Source organism: Oncorhynchus mykiss, chromosome 20, assembly GCF_057628025.1.
Source record: "Oncorhynchus mykiss isolate SJ-2025 chromosome 20, ASM5762802v1, whole genome shotgun sequence".
Lineage (NCBI taxonomy): Eukaryota > Metazoa > Chordata > Actinopteri > Salmoniformes > Salmonidae > Oncorhynchus > Oncorhynchus mykiss.
In genome coordinates, this window is record NC_143041.1 from 16302025 (window position 1) to 16323762 (window position 21738).

At 39.9% G+C, this 21738-nt stretch overlaps 2 protein-coding genes across 2 annotated transcripts; one reads left to right on the forward strand and one right to left on the reverse strand.

Annotated features, from left to right (window-relative positions):
* The first annotated feature begins 20 nt into the window (after window positions 1-20).
* On the forward strand, window positions 21-5834 carry LOC110498970 (cysteine-rich PDZ-binding protein). The gene is made up of 5 exons (XM_021575714.3): window positions 21-157; window positions 472-537; window positions 642-696; window positions 764-885; window positions 3169-5834. Exons 1-5 carry the CDS (start codon window positions 142-144, stop codon window positions 3231-3233), a joined length of 324 nt encoding a protein of 107 aa, XP_021431389.1. The 5' UTR covers window positions 21-141; the 3' UTR covers window positions 3234-5834.
* Window positions 4235-15303, reverse strand: LOC110498968 (GTP cyclohydrolase 1). The gene is made up of 6 exons (XM_036955773.2): window positions 14764-15303; window positions 8848-8957; window positions 8395-8450; window positions 7401-7432; window positions 7194-7278; window positions 4235-7059 (listed from the first exon to the last, which is right to left on the reverse strand). Exons 1-6 carry the CDS (start codon window positions 15059-15061, stop codon window positions 6930-6932), a joined length of 711 nt encoding a protein of 236 aa, XP_036811668.1. The 5' UTR covers window positions 15062-15303; the 3' UTR covers window positions 4235-6929.
* Window positions 15304-21738: the final 6435 nt, after the last annotated feature.

Sequence of the window (21738 nt, forward strand, 5' to 3'; positions counted from 1 at the left end):
ACTCTTGCGAAACCAACCAATCAGGTTCGGAGGTCCCAGAGGTTGAAAACGGAAACAGGAAGTTTACAACTGACTAGCTACACATTTAGGTCCAGTTTATTAGTGGTGTTAGCAAAAAGTATTGTACAAAACGAAGAAACTATGGTTTGCGACAATTGTAAGTATGTTCTGGATAATTAGAAGTTATAAGAAGATAACTAACGTTAACTGGCTAGCTGTCTAATTGTGTTTATCTCAGCTAACTGTTGTGTTGCAGAAGGCTTGTTTTGTTGTTTAGTCTAACGTTACCTAGTTAACATGCCCTATTGTGCATCACAGACCGAACGGTAAGTGTTTGTGTGAGTCCTGCAGCTAACAATGAATTCCTATCTCTCATCTCTCCCCATCTCCTTTCAACATCTACTCCTATTTCGAACCTTTCCTTCTCTCTTTCTTCACCCTCGGCCTCTATTGCTTCTCTTACTATCTCAGGTGAGAAGAAGCTGGGCAGGGTGATAACTCCAGACACCTGGAAGGATGGAGCAAGGAACACTACAGGTAGATATAGAACTCGTATTATAGATACAGAATTGTGTATTACACATAGTATCAAACTATTCACAACTATGTATTCACAACAGTATACTGTATTATGTTTGTAGAGAGCGGTGGGCGGAAGCTGAATGAGAACAAGGCTCTGACATCTAAGAAGGCTAGGTAAGACAGTTGATGTTGTATATGGTCAGATGATGGTTATGTTACGATAATATGATTCTGTCAACAGGTTTGATCCTTATGGGAAGCCAGGAAAATCAGGAAAGTCGGGCTTTGGCATCTGCCGAATCTGCAAGAGCTCTGTTCACCAATCAGGATCTCACTACTGCCAGGGCTGTGCCTACAAGAAAGGTACTATATCTGCCTACACACTAGTGATGCGTGGGTTGACTCATAACCTGCAGCCCCCAGGGTTATATGTGCGGGTCGAGCGGGTTTGGGGTCATAAAATATTGTGTGGATGAAGGGTGGGCGCGACTAGGCAGGGTAGCCTAGTGGTTAGAGCGTTGGACTAGTAACTGGAAGTTTGCAAGTTCAAATCCCCGAGCTGACAAGGTACAATTCTGTCGTTCTGCCGCCGAACAGGCAGTTAACCCACTGTTCCTAGGCCGTCATTGAAAATAAGAATTTGTTCTTAACTGACTTGCCTAGTTAAATAAAGGTAAAATAAAAAATAAAAATGTATACTTGTACAATTCTATAGGCTACATTGAGGTTTTTATTGTAATTATATTTATCAGGCGTTAGGCCCTAAATTAGGCTTACGCACTAACTGTACGCTTGCCAAATACACACCAATTGCCAAATGCTTTTGGGAACTTGGGCAGAAAAAATTCACGTTGATCCACTGAGGCAAAAAGGACAATGTCGTAGTCTAATTCAATAAGAGAAAAGCTGCAAAATGGAGAGTTGAAAATAAAGAGAAGGGAGGGCCAGAACAGTAGCCTATTGTTTGGGAAATATGTTGATTGTGAGGCGCTATACAAATTCGACTGGGACTTCAAATATGGCACATCAATATAACTGAAAAGTTCAGATGGGTTAAATGGAATAGTAGTCCTAACTGAAATCTGGACACTGACTGTAGGTCTATAACCTCTCACAGAGCCTATTATAATACTAACTCCTGCAGAAGTATTATATATTTCTTACAGCATCTTGAGAGAATGAATGCGCGATTAGGGATTAGGGACCGTCTGTAAAGGTGCTATCTTTATCAGCATCGTAAAAGCTGATAAAATATGCATCCAAGCTGAAGGGAAATCTTATCAGAAACATGTTGTTTTCACAGCTTTTAATTCTATTAAAACCAGTCAAACTGATGTCATTTGTCAATTTTACACACAAAATCATTCCCATTTTTTCATTTTCTCCCTGTTCCCTAAATGCCTTTGCTGCAGGAGAGAAGCAGAGATGAAAGCGAACGTTACCAATGTCAACTAGATGCATTAAAAATCTAACTAGATTGACGCATTCATTCTATCGATTTATGACATTTTCTGGTGAGCAAGGGTTTATTTAGTCTTCTAGGGCAACAAGTAATTACAGATGAGAAGCTGCATGTATCTAAACAAGTTGACTAACAAATAGCCTACCAAAATGTCGGAAATTATAAGCAGAATCGTGTCTTTAATTGGGCTTAAAAAAAATCAACAACCTGCACCCCCTGTCAAAAAATAGTTAGCGCATCTCTGACTGTACAGCGCATTTTCTGTATTTGCGGGTTAGGGTTGGGGGCGGACCTCAGATTTTCAGTTTATCACATATAGTCGGGCGGTGTGGATGAACAAACAGCTGACCCGCGCATCACTACTACACACCCCATATTGTCAGCCATTTTGGTTGCTCTTGTAGGTGAAAATTCATGACAATGTTTGATGTTCCAGTATCTAGACTGTTTTCCCAGAAGTATTGAGACAGAAAACATAGGGTTAATTAATAGACATGTGTAAGCAGAATAAAGGCTGAGCTCAGGTAAATGGACAGAGCTGGATAAACAAAGAGTTAACCATTGGACATGTAAAAACAGAACGGAAGCAGAATCCATGGGAGTGTACAGACTGGGTCAACATGGAGTTAATCACTAGATATGTAAAAACAGAACTGAAGCAGAAAATGTGTACCTTAATTAATATAGGCACCAAAAGCCATGTATCTGTAATAAGAACATATGTTTGTACTAATCAAGTATTATTAGAAAATAAGTTATATTAAGAAAGTATATATGCAATAAATGTATTCTTTATTTGTATTAACACTATGGCGCCGCCACCAATATAATCTAAACTGAGCAGATGTGGGCATTAACAAACAATTATTGGGACAGCAAGATAATGGTGGCTCAAGGCCAAGGGGAGTTAATCATCTACATAGAGGGGAATGACCATGTGTGTTATTTGAAATTGGAAACCTATAAAGCTTGAACGTAACAAGAAAATTGACTTGTTCCATGGAATTGCTCGGGTTCTGCTACTTTGTAATAAAGTCTATTTGAATTTACAAGTTCCACTATCTGAGAAATATTTGAATCAATATTTCTACAACACTCTCTAAGAAGCAAATTGTCATTCAGTGAAGATGTAATAATGTTCACAATCTCCCTTCTCTCCCCCTTTTTCTCTCACTCTCTCTTAGGGATCTGTGCCATGTGCGGGAAGAAGGTTCTGGACACCAAGAACTACAAGCAGACTTCCGTCTGATAGGCTTCTGACAGGCCACCAGTATAACCAGAGAAAGAAGGGTAGGAGTGAGAAAGGAGGGAAAGGGGAAGAAAGGTGGGCACGAGAAATGACCGCTTTATTGTGTAGCAGGCTTGCTTTGACCCCGTCTAAATCTCTCGTAGCAGAGATACAGTCAAAGGGTTCTTACAAGAGAGAGAGAGAGCTGGAAAGTGTGTGTGTGTGTGTGTGTGTGTGTGTGTGTGTGTGTGTGTGTGTGTGTGTGTGTGTGTGTGTGTGTGAGAGATGGAGCCCTCCCTATTGTACAGATCCTATAACCCTCAGCAATAAGTGGCCAGTACTGTTCCACACACCCACCAAATCCGAGACTACTTTTAGTTTTAATACCTGGACTGATGGTTTCTCTCCGGTCGTGTCAAACCTGCTGATACAGGAGTTTCCTTTTATCAATTCATTGGGAATTATATCAAGTGTCATGTTTTTGAGTGTATTAAAATAATACATATGTAATGGCAATTAAATTATTATTCATCAACTTTGTTTTGTCTCAGACCAAAACATTCCAACAAATGTCTGTTTGTTGTACATGGTCTTATTCAATAGGCTTGAAGGCAAGTCACGACCCTGTTCTCTGTATCGCTCGGTCACCTGTACACGCTGCAGTGATTGGTTTAGAACCTCTGACATCATCATGATGTGACACGGCATGCTGTAACTTCCTGTGTGACCCAGGATTCAGGTTAGATGCCGTGTTCACGTGCTAGTCGGAACTTGGAAACTCTGAAATGTTTGACTTGCTAACTGGTTGAACGTGGCACGTGTACAATGGCACGTGTACAACTTCAACCAGTTAGCAAGTCTGAAATGTCAGAGTTCTGACTAGCATGTGAACGCGGCAGGAGAACAGAGGTTGGCTGAGTCATTGCAGCTGCCCACTGACATTTAAAGGCACCGTCTCCCCTCAGGCTCTACCCCAGCAAACACACACCCAGCCCATTACACAGAAACAAAGAGCCACTCTATTGTGGTGATCTAGTTTAATTGAGAGAACACACAACATAATGATGATTCATGAAAACAAATGGCAACATAGACAGAGTAAAACATTGTTAGACACATACTAGGAAATATAGATCTAGAACACGTGTTGGCTTATAAACTGTAGAGATGCTTTTGCTGACCAGTGCTGAAATACACTTTTTTTCAAATGTTGGTAACATATATTTTCCTTTATTTTACATACAGATGAAACATTATGGAGTCTTAACAGGCTAATCTGCTGTTGGAAAAATAACTTTCGGTAAAAAGATGAGGGATGGGGCTGGATAAATCAAACCACTCTAAAAATGTATAGACCGAGCTATGTATGCAAGGACTGACCATCCACGATATCACAATTATAGTTTTAAAATAAATCTTCAGGATTGGTGGGTCCCCTGCGGGACGGTTGAGCTAACATAGGCTATTGCGATTAGCATGGGGTTGTAAGTAACAAGAACATTTCCCAGGACATAGACATATCTGATATTGGCAGAAAGCTTAAATTCTTGTTAATCTAACTGTACTGTCCAATTTACAGTAGCTATTACAGTGAAATAATACCATGCTATTGTTTGAGAGTGCACAGTTTTGAACATGAAAAGTTCTTAATAAACAAATTAGGCACATTTGGACAATCTTGACACAAAAGTTTGAACAGAAATACAATGGTTCATTGGATCAGTCTAAAACGTTGCACATACACTGCTGCCATCTAGTGGGGAAGAAAATCTAAATTGCACCTGGGCTGGAATAATACACTATGGCCTTTCTCTTGCATGATCTTTTACCAGATCTAATGTGTTATTGTCCTACATTCTTTTCACATTTCCACAAACTTCAAAGTGTTTCCTTTCAAATGGTACCAAGAATATGCATTTCCTTGCTACAGGCAGTTCGATTTGGGTATGTCATTTAAGGTGAAAATGGAAAAAAAAAGGGGCAGATCCTTAATAGGTTGTTTTGAGACTATACAGTGTTTGTTTATATTTACAAACATTGGAGTAAAACAAGCATATATGTTGGGTTCTGATTGGGTGTAACAGTTGAACTAAGCTCATTAGGCATATAAGTTATATTTCTCAAGAATCAATGGGTAAAAATAATTAATTTACAAGTCCAAAAATGTATGTAGTGACTGCAGATTGTCCCTTTAAAAAGGGACATTCCACCACTTTTCAACCTCAGTCATTATGTCTATAAATGAAAGGTTATCAAACCCATTCACAGGGTTGGTTAACTCTGGAGATTCCTTTGGCTTTTAGAGTTAGGTAAATCAGCCTTTAATTTCCTTGCACCTTAAGTGTGGAATGATCTACATACAATCCACTTCAAACTTGGAGGAATTGATACCTCTAGAGCATTTCAGATGGTTGTTCCGGAACTTTTTTACTGAAGAATGTCTGTTTTTTTATGATTGTGTTTTTCTTTTTGTGTATAATAACATGTATTTAATTGTTGTGTAGTTTAATGTGCATTGTTGTGCTAAACAGGGCTCATCTGGAAAAGAGACCTCGGTCTTAACATTGACTCCCTGTCAAAAGAAAGGTTAAGTAAATAAAAAAATTCAAATCTCCAGCACCATACCAGTGTCTACATATGTGAAAACAGCTTGTTTCTACATTCTGTAGGTAAAATAAGAGGTCCTAAAAAAGTGCAACTTGATGACAGTAACTAGGTTCCACCCAATCGGTGTGACAGATTTTCATGTGAATATTCAAAAATCTGCATATAAACAATATGCAAATTTTCCCACCAGAGATGTATTTCCATCAAATGTACTTGTTGCGGATAAAAGGCTGTGCATGATGACGTAGTGCACATAAAAATAACTTTTGTGGTTAAATATACAAGTTTTAAAAAATACAAGTTAAATGGGTTTCCATTGCATTTTCAACTCTACTGATGCTTGTCACAAAACTGCTAGGTTATATCTGGTATGTGCCCCCACTCTGGTCATATCACAAGAATAAGACTTGATATTTAATATAAAGGAGTGAATTTCATTACTTATTTTATCTGTAGCCTAATAAACTGCATGATTTCCTGAGACGTAGTGGGAGTACCACACAACATATTGCGTGACTCCAAATTTACTTGAGATAATATGGTTATTCTATCAATATTTGCGCATAAAGGCGTTTCCCACCGCAACTCCTCACATAACTATTTTTACAGCCACAAGAAGACCCCACCTTGTCTAGCGTATTTTGTTTTGTCGACATTTGGAAAGTTTACCGACAAATTTGCTATTTCCATCAGGTCTGTTGTGACATTTTTTATCCGACATGTACTTTACTCACATAAAAATGTTGAGTGGAATCCTGGTTCATGAGTTGCATTAAAAAATGTAAGAGGTAGGGCACTTTCCTGCTCGCAGTATCACAATAAATCTCAGTCTTAACAAGTCATATCTAGTGCTTATAACTAGTGTATAACTAGTGTATATATATATACCTTTCTATACAGCAGAGATCATGTTTTAAGACTGTCAGGTTTTCTAGCTGAGGTTAGCTGAAGGCACCATAATTATAGCCTCTCATAATTATAGCCTGCATTGCCTTTTGTGTATATAAGGCTTCTGTGAGGTGTGTGGAGTAGTCTTAGGAACTCTACCCAGAGAACATGTGCTTTACAGGGTCAGGGCAGGGGCTAGAGGTCAGGGGTCAGAGATGGTTGCTAAGCAGTCTTGGTGAGTCGTAGGAACTCTTCTCGAGTCTTTGGATCTTCTCTGAACACCCCCAACATGCAGCTGGTCACAGTTCGACTGTTCATCTTCTGAACCCCACGCATCACCATACACATGTGCCTGGAACACATTATTAAATACAAGCCAACACAAGAATGCCCCGCTTTACTCTCATGATTAACATGTGATTTTTAAGTCTGGAACTTCAAGCACCTAATAAACATTCAGAGGTGGTGAGAGTGTGTAGTACTCACGCTGCCTCTATAACCACAGCCACACCAGCTGGCTGTAGAGCTTCTGATATCGCCATGGCAATCTGCTTGGTCAGACGCTCCTGGACTGGGGAGAGGAACACGCACAGAATGTTGCCTATTTCTTACAGTAATGTTTCGTATATGTCCTTTGAACTACAGTATGCGTACTGTGTATGTATATTTGAGTAAGCCCTCTGCCATTCTTACCTTGGAGCCTCCGACTGTACATCTCAACAATCCTACAGACACACACAACAAACAAACAGTTACTATCACAGTAAGAACATACACACACCAGTGGAGGCTGGTGGAATGAGCTATAGGAGGATGTGCTCTGGGAGAAAGAAAAAAAATGGAACGGAGTCAAACATGTGGTTTCCATATGTTTGATCCCGTTTACATTTATTCTAGTCCAGCCATTACACAGAGCTTGTTCTCCTATACCCCCTCCCAACAGCCTCCGCTGACGCGCACGCACACACACACACACACACACACACACACACACACAGAACAATAATATAATACAGTAGAAGACCATCAAACATATAGCTAATTGGTGATCAGGTTTGATAATGATTAATGTCTTCATAAATAGAGAGATGACCCGATACACAATCTGTCAATCATTCTATCAACCTGTCGATCACTCTATCAACCTGTCAATCATTCACTGCCTGCCAAAACATTATCTGAAATTGTTAGGCAAGATCTGATCAATGTGCATGTTTGGAGTGAAATATACAAAAGGGTTGAAGGGCTATAAAGTATGGGGAGAGAAATAGAGACAGGGAGGGAGGACAAGGGAGAGACAGAGAGACAGAGAGAGCCTGTGATAATAGAAGAATGATTCCCACTGGTCTGGAGGGATTTTCTCATGGTCTGGGAGCGGCTAGGTCTGGGTATTGTGTGTGTGTGTGTGTGTGTGTGTGTGTGTGTGTGTGTGTGTGTGTGTGTGTGTGTGTGTGTGTGTGTCTGGGGTGAGACAGGATATTAGCAGTAGGGCTTACAGTCTAAGCCTCCAGGTCAAAGAACTGAAATAACAGAAGAACTCAGCCACCCAGCACTAACACACACACACACACACTCGGGTAGCCCGACCATTCCCTGCCCCTGTCATGAGCCAACCAGCTTCTCCAATACACACACTACGTATGGACTGTGTGTCAGTTGTGTGTGTGTGTTTGTACTGTATACTCACCTAGCCAGTTTGCTAAGCCCGACCACCTTCTTATTTGGCAGATATCCGATATGTACCTGGGTCAATGCAACAGAGTAGAAATACAGGTCAGAGTTCAAACAACCAGAGCAGAGTTTCAAATGTGACCTGCTCAGCACACATACAGCATCTTCATACTGTTTGTAAACTATACACACAACACCAGACTGGCATCAAAACTACTGTGTGCTAAGCCAACTCACTCTGTGTGTGTGTGTGTGTGTATGTGTGTGTGTGTGTGTGTGTGTGTGTGTGTGTACGCGCACATGTGAGTGTGTCCCATTGCTCCCTATCCAGGACAAAGAACCCAATAACCCACCCCCCCCATACTCTCTTTCCAACAGAACACATTCTCTCTCTCTACCATTCTTTGCTCTGCTCTTCTCTGTCAGCCACTCCCCACCCCACTTTCTGTCTTTAGAGCCCCAGTCTTACCCTGCCAAAAAAGGGTACAAGGTGGTGTTCACAAAGAGAGAACATTTCAATGTCTTTTACTATCACTATCTCGTCATGGTCCTCGTCAAATATGGCATCATTCAGGATGTCTGTAGAGAGAGCGAGAAAGAGAGAAAGTTCATCAAATTGTTATAAAAGTCTATCAGTATTGTTCAACCTCTGGTCTACAGTTGAGTAACAGGTGGTTGGAGGTGGGGAAAAGACTTAGACCAGGGGTGTCAAACTAAATTTGCCTCGGAGGCAGCATTTGGTCTTCAACTAGGTCTGGGGGGGGGGGGGGGGGCGCACTGAAAAAGGCTGTATGTTTGACATCCCTGATTTAGACTATACAAACAAGAGACTGCTCTATTCTAATTACAAAAAAACTGATCGTGAACGAAAATACGTATCAATGACATAACACCAACACACACACATTCTTAGATTACAGGTTAGAGTGGTGTTTTGGAAAAAAAATGGTCAGATTATATAACCGCACCACACGCGGATAAAGACGACGCACGCGGTCTTGGCGAGCTCCTACAGCCAGGACCGATAAGCACGAGTCACCGGCTTTAGCGCTAACAGCAACATCTGTCTTGATGAGAATTGGCCATCTTGTTAACACATAACTAAAAGTTGGGTTTCGATTAACCCACGCAACTGCCTGATAACGAGATAAATAACATATTATGCATATAGCTGTTGAGTTCAATTCAATTATGTAATTTGGATCCAAAAATATATTGTTCAAAGATTTGAGAGAAACATAAACACTGTAAAAAGTGGGATAGCACTTTCGTTCAGCTGAAGGGCTTTTTCTGATGTGTACAATCCAAAATTACGCTGTGGTTCATTAAACCTATTCTATTCAATTTGTCAGAAATCAAAAAACGAATTTGACAGATCAATGTGATTTTTTAATGATAGGAAAGCTTCTAAATTGCTTTCAACATCTCATGCACATTCGCATTGCATGATGGTGGGTGCAATCTTGCGATGGCAGCCTATCAGAAGAGTTGAAGGCGTGGCCTATTGTGGGCCTGGCTTTTGGTTTGTTATTTTAGTCCACCCGTGAGAGTAAATGTCATTCAAGGTAATATGTTTTTTTATTTTTTATTTACTACTTTATATGTTCACTGCCAGCACTGATATCTGCCTAAGTACTGCCATCAGCTCATAATCAGGTGGTCATCATTTGGTTACAAAATTGTAAACAGTTAATGTGAATGTCTTATGTACAGAAAGTGTTTATCTAACGTAATATCTTGATTAACAGGATATTGTTGAATTGCTTATTACCCAATTAAATATACTTGTATAGGTAATTCCAAAGTGAAAAATCAACTTGGTACAACATTTTTAAAAAATGGTTTGTATGTATATTTCAGTGATAATGCCTGAGAAACCGGTGTTTGGAGGATATATTGGGATGGGTGTTATCGAGGGCCAGGGCCAGCCAATATATCTTCCAAACACTGGCTTGAGGGCATTATCACTTTTATACAACGGGTTACCAACATATTCAAATAATTATTGATATATTTTCATTCCTTTTTTAAAAAATGTATTAATTCATACTATTTCATCCTTCCACAAGATATAGTCCCAAACTGGCTCGTCGTTCGTTCTGTCGGTTCAGTTGCCTGTTTTTTTTTGTTCTACATCTATGGACGCGACCTAGTTGTTCGTTCTAAATGTTCCATTGCCCTACTGGATGGCAATGTTCTTATACCATGCTTGCTAGCTAGCCAACTATGGCTAACTTAGTCTCGTCAAAGAGTGCAGCCAAAATAACAGAAAAGTAGCTGCATTTGCGTTTGTTTAAGCTGTTTAAGTGACATTTATGTTGCAATGTTGATACAAATCTCCGCTGTTGAAATCTAAATGTTAGTCTAAAAGAAATGTGAGATAATTTCTAGATGTTTTTTTATAGTGGGTTGATGAGACAGTGAATTGCTCAGTCAGAGTAAATAGGCATTGTGTGTTAACTTGCGGAATAGACACAGGCTGGAATGTGGTTTTAACCAATCAGCATTCAGGATTAGACCCACGGTTGTATATACACAGTTGAGGTCCGAAGTTTACATACACCTTAGCCAAATACATTTAAACTCAGTTTTTCACAATTCCTGACATTCAATCCTAGTAAAAATGCCCTGTTTTAGGTCAGTTAGGATGACCACTTTATTATAAGAATGTGAAATGTCAGAATAATAGTTGATAGAATTATTTATTTCAGCTTTAACCCATACACTAATTTAGTATTTGGTAGGACTGCCTTTAAATTGTTTAACCTATGTCAAACATTTCAGGTAGCCTTCCACAAGCTTTCCACAATAAGTTGGGTGAATTTTAGCCCATTCCTCCTGACAGAGCTGGTGTAACTGAGTCAGGTTTGAAGGCCTCCTTGCTCACACATGCTTTTTCAGTTCTGCCCACACATTTGATATACTATTGAGGTCAGGGCTTTGTGACGGCCACTCCAATACCTTGACATTGTTGTCCTTAAACCATTTTGCCAAAACTTTGGAAGTATGTTTGGGGTCATTGTCCATTTGGAAGACCCATTTGCGACCAAGCTTTAACTTCCTGACTGATGTCTTGAGATGTTGCTTCAATATATCAACATAATTTTCCTTGCTCATGATGCCATCTATTTTGTGAAGTGCACCAGTTCCTTCTGCAGCAAAGCACCCCCACAACATGATGCTGCCACCCCGTGCTTCATGGTTGGGATGGTGTTCTTCGGCTTGCAAGTGTTAGCCGTTTCACATTCGTTACACAAGCATCCCCTTTTTTCCTCCAAACATAACGATGGTCATCATGGCCAAACAGTTCTATTTTAGTTTCATCAGACCAGAGGACATTTCTCCAAAATGCAGTTGCAAACAGTAGTCTGGCTTTTTTATTGCGGTTTTGGAGCAGTGGCTTCTCCCTTGCTGAGCGGTCTTTCAGGTTATGTTGATATAGGACTCATTTTACTGTGGATATAGATACTTTTGTACCTGTTTCCTCCAGCATCTTCACAAGGTCCTTTGCGGTTGTTCTGGGATTTATTTGCACTTTTTGCACCAAAGTATGTTCATTTCTAAGAGACGGCTGCGTGGTCCCATGGTGTTTATACTTGCAAACTATTGTTTGTACAGATGAACGTGGTACCTTCAGGCATTTGGAAATTGCTCCCAAGCATGAACAAGACTTGTGGAGGTCTACAATTTTTTTTCTGAGGTCTTGGCCTATTTCTTTTGATTTTCCCATGATGTCAAGCAAAGAGGCACGGAGTTTGAAGGTAGGCCTTGAAATACCTCCACAGGTACACCTCCAATTGACTCAAATTATTTCAATTAGTCTATCAGAAGCGTCTGAAGCCATGACATAATTTTCTATAATTTTCCAAGCTGTTTAAAGGCACAGTCAACTTAGTGTATGTAAACTTCTGACCCACTGAAATTGTATGTGAAATAATCGGTCTGTAAACAATTGTTGGAAAATGTTGTGTCATGCACAAAGTAGATATCCTAACCGACTTGCCAAAACTATAGTTTGTTAGCAAGAAATTTGTGGAGTGGTTGAAAAAGAAGTTGTAATGACTCCAATGTAAGTGTATGTAAACTTCCGACTTCAACTGTAATATATACAAACTTTTTATAAATACATATATATATATATATTTGTTTTTAAATAAAAAGTGTATTTATTTATTTATATATATATATATATATATATATATATATATATATACAGTGCCTTGCGAAAGTATTCGGCCCCTTTGAACTTTGCGACCTTTTGCCACATTTCAGGCTTCAAACATAAAGATATAAAACTGTATTTTTTTGTGAAGAATCAACAACAAGTGGGACACAATCATGAAGTGGAACGACATTTATTGGATATTTCAAACTTTTTTAACAAATCAAAAACTGAAAAATTGGGCGTGCAAAATTATTCAGCCCCTTTACTTTCAGTGCAGCAAACTCTCTCCAGAAGTTCAGTGAGGATCTCTGAATGATCCAATGTTGACCTAAATGACTAATGATGATAAATACAATCCACCTGTGTGTAATCAAGTCTCCGTATAAATGCACCTGCACTGTGATAGTCTCAGAGGTCCGTTAAAAGCGCAGAGAGCATCGTGAAGAACAAGGAACACACCAGGCAGGTCCGAGATACTGTTGTGAAGAAGTTTAAAGCCGGATTTGGATACAAAAAGTATTCCCAAGCTTTAAACATCCCAAGGAGCACTGTGCAAGCGATAATATTGAAATGGAAGGAGTATCAGACCACTGCAAATCTACCAAGACCTGGCCGTCCCTCTAAACTTTCAGCTCATACAAGGAGAAGACTGATCAGAGATGCATCCAAGAGGCCCATGATCACTCTGGATGAACTGCAGAGATCTACAGCTGAGGTGGGAGACTCTGTCCATAGGACAACAATCAGTCGTATATTGCACAAATCTGGCCTTTATGGAAGAGTGGCAAGAAGAAAGCCATTTCTTAAAGATATCCTTAAAAAGTGTCATTTAAAGTTTGCCACAAGCCACCTGGGAGACACACCAAACATGTGGAAGAAGGTGCTCTGGTCAGATGAAACCAAAATGGAACTTTTTGGCAACAATGCAAAACGTTATGTTTGGCGTAAAAGCAACACAGCTGAACACATCATCCCCACTGTCAAACATGGTTGTGGCAGCATCATGGTTTGGGCCTGCTTTTCTTCAGAAGGGACAGGGAAGATGGTTAAAATTGATGGGAAGATGGATGGAGCCAAATACAGGACTATTCTGGAAGAAAACCTGATGGAGTCTGCAAAAGACCTGAAACTGGGACGGAGATTTGTCTTCCAACAAGACAATGATCCAAAACATAAAGCAACATCTACAATGGAATGGTTCAAAAATAAACATATCCAGGTGTTAGAATGGCCAAGTCAAAGTCCAGACCTGAATCCAATCGAGAATCTGTGGAAAGAACTGAAAACTGCTGTTCACAAATGCTCTCCATCCAACCTCACTGAGCTCGAGCTGTTTTGCAAGGAGGAATGGGAAAAAATGTCAGTCTCTCGATGTGCAAAACTGATGGAGACATACCCCAAGCGACTTACAGCTGTAATCGCAGCAAAAGGTGGCGCTACAAAGTATTAACTTAAGGGGGCTGAATCATTTTGCACGCCCAATTTTTCAGTTTTTGATTTGTTAAAAAAGTTTGAAATATCCAATAGATGTCGTTCCACTTCATGATTGTGTCCCACTTGTTGTTGATTCTTCACAAAAAAATACAGTTTTATATCTTTATGTTTGAAGCCTGAAATGTGGCAAAAGGTCGCAAAGTTCAAGGGGGCCGAATACTTTCGCAAGGCACTGTATATATATATATATATATATATATATATATATATATATATATATAAATAAATCAACTTTTTATTTATATATATATATATATATATATACATATAAATATATATATATATATATTCATAAAAGGTTTGTATTTATTAGGTTTAACCAAAGGGGAAAAGTAAATTGAGTGTTTAAAGAAGTAGGCAGCTGAACTATAGGTTTGCTAATAATCAAATAACAGTTGGCAGCGAATCATATGTTTGGTTTCAACAAATGTTTATTTTTTTTTTACAATTTACAGTGTAGGAAGGAATGTGTTCCTAGCTCTCTATTCTCTCTCTATCCTACGTTTGGCACTCTCCTGCTGCTCATCTTTCATAAATGTATTCTTATTTTGTTTCTGCATCAAAAACAAAAACCTATAGGCCTATAGGTTTGCATTTCTTTTGCATCGGCTTTTGAAATGGATGGCAAAAACAGGGTACTGATATTCAAGTTGGATGTGCCCTTTCTTTTAGCATATTCCCCCCAACTATTAATCGACCAAATACTGAGTCCCCACCGGGTCTTACCGTACACGTCCTCGTGGTATCCCTTGGTAAGGAACTGCATTGCCTTGGCGGCTCTTAGAGGCGTCCTCAGGAGCCCCTGCCGGTCCGTGTCCTCCCCGAGACCCCGCAAGATGCTGCTGTACGCTGCTTCGAGTGCCGGTAACCGGGACTCATCCTCAGCATCTTTACCGGACGTCTCATGCTGTTTCCGCTGCTGTACGGTGGTCTTCTTGGTCTCGAGGCTCGGCTCACTGAAACCGTTATTATAGTAGAAATCTGTCACCAGCTGCTTCCCGGTCCCGTTACAATGGCTGTTCATCGCCGCTGGTTTTTGGTATTCGATCTGACAGAGGGAGAAACAATATACAGCCTTTCTAACTCAATAAGTTGCTGATTGTCGTTTTGTTGTCGTTTTGTTGTCCGCCAAGCAGTGAACAGCAGCAGATTGTCCATGGCCCTGACCTGCGCTCCGTTTATATACCAGACCTACAGCAGCCGCGTGCGCACGGTGCTAAACCAAACCTCGCTCCCCATTTCGTCACGCTAATGAAAAACATCGGGTGACGCCATCCTGCGCTCCAAGGGGCTTTAGTTCGTATGAATTGTCACGACTAGAAAAGCTTGCTTGTCTGTTATGTTGTTATCAATTCTTTAACTGAATGTTTGATTGTTTGTAATATTTGATTGGATTAAAAAAAGGATTGTCATGACTTGATCATCGGTCATTATCGATAATAAACCCATATTCGCACGGAACGAGTATTAGTACAGAACGTTGATTATGTAACTATATTATCTCAGAATGTCTGTTATTCCAGATAACGATTCGGAGGGGATTCGTTTTTTCCAAACTGCCCCATGTAATTCTTTATTTTTGTTGTTGTTGTATATAAGCCATACCAAACAATCGTTGGTATAGATAGTGTCGCCATAATATTTGAATTGAGGAATTGTGATCATTTTAGCGATCCACAATAGAAGACGTCCTAAATGTCCCCTCGTCTTCAGATGTGAGCCCAACAGCGCCCTTGATATGCATTTTTAGTCTATGGATGAGAAAGTTAACTTGTCATTTCCAAACGTTAGCTCAGTTGTATTATGCTTTGCGATCTATTAACAGCAATGTTATAAAAAACATATTATATTACGAAAAAGGGATCTGCTATGGTTACAAGCCAAATAACCCTTATTTGACACTATATATAACCATTATTTTGTGTGTGTGTATAGTGTATAGTAGTTGCGCATCACAACTTATTTTTAATTATCAATGAAAAATATAATTGGTTTGACTTGATTACCTGGGGCAATGGACATTCACAACCCGGATCGTGGGAAGTGACAACGAGCTCTTATAGGACCAGGGTATAAATAATAATATAATAATAATCAATAATTTTGCTCTTTATTTCACCATCTTACATCTTACATACAAAACCTTATTTATTAATCGAAAATTGTGAATAATTCACCACAGGTTAATGAGAAGGGTGTGCTTGAAAGGATGCACATGACTCTGCAATGTTAGGTTGTATTGGAGAGTCTCAGTCTTAAATAATTTTCCGCACACAGTTTGTGCCTGTATTTAGTTTTCATACTAGTGAGGCTTGATAATCCACTCTCACATAGGTACGTGGTTGCAAAGGGCATCAGTGTCTTAACAGCACAATTTGCCAAGGCAGGATACTCTGAGCGCAGCCCAATCCAGAAATCTGACAGTGGTTTCTGACTAAATTCAATTTTCACAGAACCGCTTGTTCAGATATTGGTAAGTGGACTGGAGGCAAGGCATGAAAGGGATAAGGAATCCAGTTATTTGTGTCATCCATTTCGGGGAAAGTACCTGCGTAATTGTGCACCCAACTCACTCAGGTGCTTTGCTATATCACATTTGGCATTGTCCGTAAGCTTGAGTTCATTTGCACACAAAAAAATCATACGATGATGGAAAGACCTGTGTGTTGTCCTTGTTAATGCAGACAGAGAGGAGCTCCAGCTTCTTAATCATAAAATATAGTTATCATTCAGGCAAGAAATATCATTCAGGCAAGAAATAAAATCGCCCAGATAGGCCAGTCATTTGAGAAACACGCCATCATGCAAACGTCAGACAAGTGAAAATGATCGTCAGTAAAGAAAACTTTAAGCTCATCTCTCAATTCCAAAATAGTGTCAATACTTTGCCCCTTGATAAACAGATTACTTCTTTCTGTATGTTGTAAAAGCGTTACATGGTCGCTTCCTATATCATTGCATAGTGCAGAAAATACACAAGAGTTCAGAGGCCTTGCTTTAATAAACAAAGTTCACCATTTTCACTGTAGTGTCCAAAACATCTTTCAAGCTGTCAGGCATTCCCTTGGCAGCAAGAGTCTCTTGGTGGATGCTGCAGTGTACCCAAGAGGCGTCGGGAGCAACTGCTTGCATGCACGTTACCACTCCACTATGTCTCCCTGTCATGGCTTTTGCGCCATCAGTACAGATACCAACATGAGCAGCAGCTACGTTTGGCTACATACGGACCATTCCCACGAGAGAGTAACGCTTAATGTGATTAGATGTTAATTATTTGACTAGGCTACCTGTATTTGACATTGTGTTGTTATTTCGCTGAAAAGGAGATAGATTAATTAGATTTTTGGCAGTAAAACGAGGCTTACTCTGGCGACAAAAAAAACTCACCCAAATGTATAGTCCAGTTGGAAAAAATAAATGGACTGTTAAAAATGTAATCGCATTTTTATTTGGCATACCCCGACGGCATTGCGGTTACCCCTGGGGGCGCGAGAAGTATGCAAGTATGAGATTTTTCTAGGAACAAATTGCTGTTCGCAATGTTTGCAAATTACTTTGAATTTCTCTGCAGTATTTTCAGGTATCATACATTTTATTGCAGCTTTTGACTTTTTTGGTGGCATGTTGAAAAAGTAATACATTTGTTGAGCATCACAACTTATTTATACTTATTATCTGTACAAAATACCATTGGTTAAACGGTTTGACTTGATTACCTGGGGCAATGGACATTAAGAATCTGCCCCTTTTTTAAAATTTTCACCAAAACTGACATACCCAAATCTAACTGCCAATAGCTCAGGACCTGAAGCAAGGATATGCATATTCTTGATACCATTTTGAAAGGAAACCCTTTGAAGTTTGTGGAAATGTGAAATGAATGTAGGAGAATATAACACATTAGATCTGGTAAAAGATAATACAATAAAAAAACATGCTTTTTTGTAATTTTTTGTACCATAATCTTTGAAATGCAAGAGAAAAGCCATAATGTATTATTCCAGCCAATGTGCAATTTAGATGTTGGCCACTAGATGGCAGCAGTGCATGTGCAAGGTTTTAGACTGATCCAATGAACCATTGCATTTCTGTTCAAACTTTTGTATCAAGACTGCCCAAGTGTGCCTAACTAGTTTATTAATAACTTTTGAAGGTCATAACTGTGCACTCCTCAAACAATAGCATGTTATTATTTCAATGTAATAGCTACTGTAAATTGGACAGTTCAAGAATTTAAGTTTTCTGCCAATATCAGATATGTCTATGTCCTGGGAAATGTTCTTCTTACTTACAACCTCATGCTAATCGCATTAGCCTACATTAGCTCAACCGTCCCACGAGGGACCCACCAATCCTGAAGAGGTTTTAAGGAGAATGGGCATTTACAGAATGTTTAGATAGAAATGTATTGTGTAGATCAAATTTACTGTGAGATAGATTGGAATAGCATAGGTGTCACGTTCTGACCTTTATTTCCTTTGTTTTGTCATCATTTAGTATGGTCAGGGCGTGAGTTGGGGTGGGCAGTCTATGTTTGTTTTTCTATGATTTGGGTATTTCTATGTTTCGGCCTAGTATGGTTCTCAATCAGAGGCAGGTGTCATTAGTTGTCTCTGATTGAGAATCATACTTAGGTAGCCTGGGTTTCACTGTGTGTTTGTGGGTGTTTGTTTCTGTCTGTGTTTTTCACCACACGGTACTGTTTTGGGTTTCGTTCATTCCACGGTTATTGTTTTTGTATTCAGTTGTTCATGTGTACTATTTCGTATTAAAAGAACCATGGACACTTACCACGCCGCATATTGGTCCTCTGATCCTTTTCACCTCTCATCTTCGGAAGAAGAGAAGGAAATCCCTTACATTAGGACATTGTGTGTGCTCTATTCATTGTATTTCTTCATTGTCATGTGGGAGCCCCACGCACCAGGCTGTCTCTCTGTCTCCTCCCTACAGGTGGTCCCGCCTGTCCGGCGCAGCCGGAGTCCCCCGCCTGTCCGGCGCAGCCGGAGTCCCCCGCCTGTCCGGCGCAGCCGGAGTCCCCCTCCTGTCCGGCGCATATTGGTCCTCTGATCCTTTTCACCTCTCATCTTTGGAAGAAGAGGAGGAAATCCCTTACAATAGGACATTGTGTGTGCTCTATTCATTGTATTTCTGTTTTCAACATGCAGTTCCAGATACAGCCCTGGCATTAGTTGAAGGTATCCAATCCAATAGTTTCTGAAAAGTAGTCACTTCCTGAGATCTGTATTCAAAAATAAACAAAAATAAAGTAGTTGCATTCTCAGATCTGTAGTCAAATAGTTTTAAAAAGTAGTGCTTTTTGGGGATCTGTACTCAAATAGTTGTAGTCAGCTCCAAAGTAACTATTTGTTCGCCACTAAAAATAGTTACCTTCCACAAAGCATAGTTAAAACTACAGTTATCCTAGGTCTGAGTGTATGTGTGTGCGTGTGTGTCAGCGTGTGTGAGCTTGTGTATGTGTGTTTGTGTGTGATGCTGCAGTAGTAATCTACTGTAGTCTGTCACTCTGGGCCTCTCAGGTGAATCACTGCTATGTTGTAATCAACACATTTGCTGTCGTTATATGAGTTTCAGGCATCTATCAAACAGCAGAACAGGCATATTTGTCAGAACTCCGGCATCGGAGTGTGTGTGTGTTGCAGTTCAATTTAGTTTCCCACTAATCTGGTAAGGGAAATTATGTTGTATTGCAATTCAGTGTGAGGGTCCACAAAAGTAACAAAGCAGGATACTGTATTGTCATATAGTAGAATAGTCATCAGGCTATTTCTGGAGTCATGTTTGATGAGTAAAGCACTTGTGTTGTATGAAGGGTTATCTTAGGTGTAACAGCAGTGACCTCACATAGTGTGTATTGACAAAATGGAAACTGACTGCTATTTTGAATGAAGAATGACATCGAAAAAGTGAAGTGAAGTGGTGGGATGATTTTGACAACCAATTTTTTGTTGTTGGACGATGCTGCCTGTATTTCCCCTCAGCAATAAAAGGACACAATTATTTTTTATCTATGGAAATAGACACAATGTTCTAGAAAATGGATAAAGCAATGCTTGCTTATTACAGTGATAGTGTCAAATGTAGGCTAAGACCACAATGTTCCTGTGCCCATTTCTTTTTTAAACGACCTTGCACAATCACACTGTTCTTTAACGTTGACTTAAAAATAATTCAGAAAAACAAAGGGGATAATGGCCACCACTTAGTAAAACAAATGTAGAACATTTTGTTGTGGGCCTTTTCCTTTCAAGGCACTCTTGACAAAAAACAAAAGGATGAACACATTTATTTAAAATGCCTTTATTTATTTAGGTAGAAATACTGTATTTAAAAACATGTTTTGGGCTTGTTATCTGCCTTTATCAGGGAGTACACTTTCAGAATCCCCTTACATACAGATACAACTTAGCTGTGAGTGAAAGTGAATGAAGTGTTGTGCACACTGTATGAAAAGGTTTGAAATAGAAACGGTTTGAAAAGGTCTGGTCAATGTGTGTGTGTGTCTGTCTGTTGGGCTGTCCAGTGATGATAGACAGACATCTACCATCCAGCACACACGCACACTTCTGTCTTGGTTAGACAAAGGCAAGTGTTGGGTCACTCATCTCTGTAACAGAGAGATGAGTGATCCACAATACCCTGGGGCAATATGGGGGAGAGAGAGAGCAAGAGGGAGAATAAAAGAGGGCGTTGCAACCAGCAGAGACGTAGGTGGTTGAAACGCACGCACCTGATATCATCTGTGTTGCCATGGCATTGGTCGCCCTGGCAACATTAAGAGATCTGTCATTTCTCACCCGTAAATAGGTATCACACACACCAAGTAGAACACAAGAGATATAGAGACCACTAAAAAAAAGAAGAATAGAGAACTGTGAAAATAGAGCCAGCCATCAGCAGAAATGTCCAGGGCCTCGTTTCCCACTTGCCTTGTAACTAACTTAAGCATTACGATGATCGTACCAGATGCGTCGCTATTTACGAACCAACTTTTTAAAAGTGTTTCCCAAACAAGCACACAGTGAGAAGAAGGTTGGCTAAGTGCGTCGTTAGACCATGTGTCGATACTGATAGTATCGAAAGAAAAGCAGCGCTGCTCTCGGATCAGCTTTCTCCATTCAAATCTTACCTTAACATTAGAATTCTTCCACAATACTAAAGAGGGATTAGATCCTAGCAACATATTTCCACCTATGGCTGCAAATAGGCTATTGAGGGGGCTTATTGTGATTACCCAATAAGAATAATGCACTAAATCACAAATTGGTCCTATCATTGCGCACGTTGTCACACATCATGAAACACATTGAGGCTAAAATTACAGACAGTAACCTATTTGCAAAATAGAACTCAATTCATTGAACATGAAATTGATTTCAATATGATTGAAAAAGCCTATATCATCCCAGACACCCTAGACCCACTCCAATTCGCATACCTCCGCAACAGATCCACAGATGACACAATCTTAATTGCACTTCACACTGCCCTCTCCCACCTGGACAAGAGGGGAAATAACTCTGCGAGAATGCTGTTCATAGACTACAGCTCAGCTTTCAACAACATAGTCCCCTCCAAGCTCATCACCAAGCTTGGGACCCTGGGACTGAACCCCTCCCTCTGCAACTGGATTCTGGACTTTCTGACGGGCCAGCCCCAGGTGGTGAGGGTAGGTAACAA

Coding starts and splice junctions, on each gene's coding strand:
- LOC110498968 (XM_036955773.2), bottom strand. CDS start 15,061: ATGAACAGCCATTGTAACGGGACCGGGAAGCAGCTGGTGACAGATTTC. Junction 8,958..14,763: donor ATACCACGAGGACGTGTACG/GTAAGACCCGGT, acceptor CTCTCTCTACAG/ACATCCTGAATGATGCCATA. Junction 8,451..8,847: donor TTGTACCCTTTTTTGGCAGG/GTAAGACTGGGG, acceptor GCATTGACCCAG/GTACATATCGGATATCTGCC.
- LOC110498970 (XM_021575714.3), top strand. Junction 538..641: donor TGGAGCAAGGAACACTACAG/GTAGATATAGAA, acceptor TTATGTTTGTAG/AGAGCGGTGGGCGGAAGCTG. Junction 886..3,168: donor GGGCTGTGCCTACAAGAAAG/GTACTATATCTG, acceptor ACTCTCTCTTAG/GGATCTGTGCCATGTGCGGG.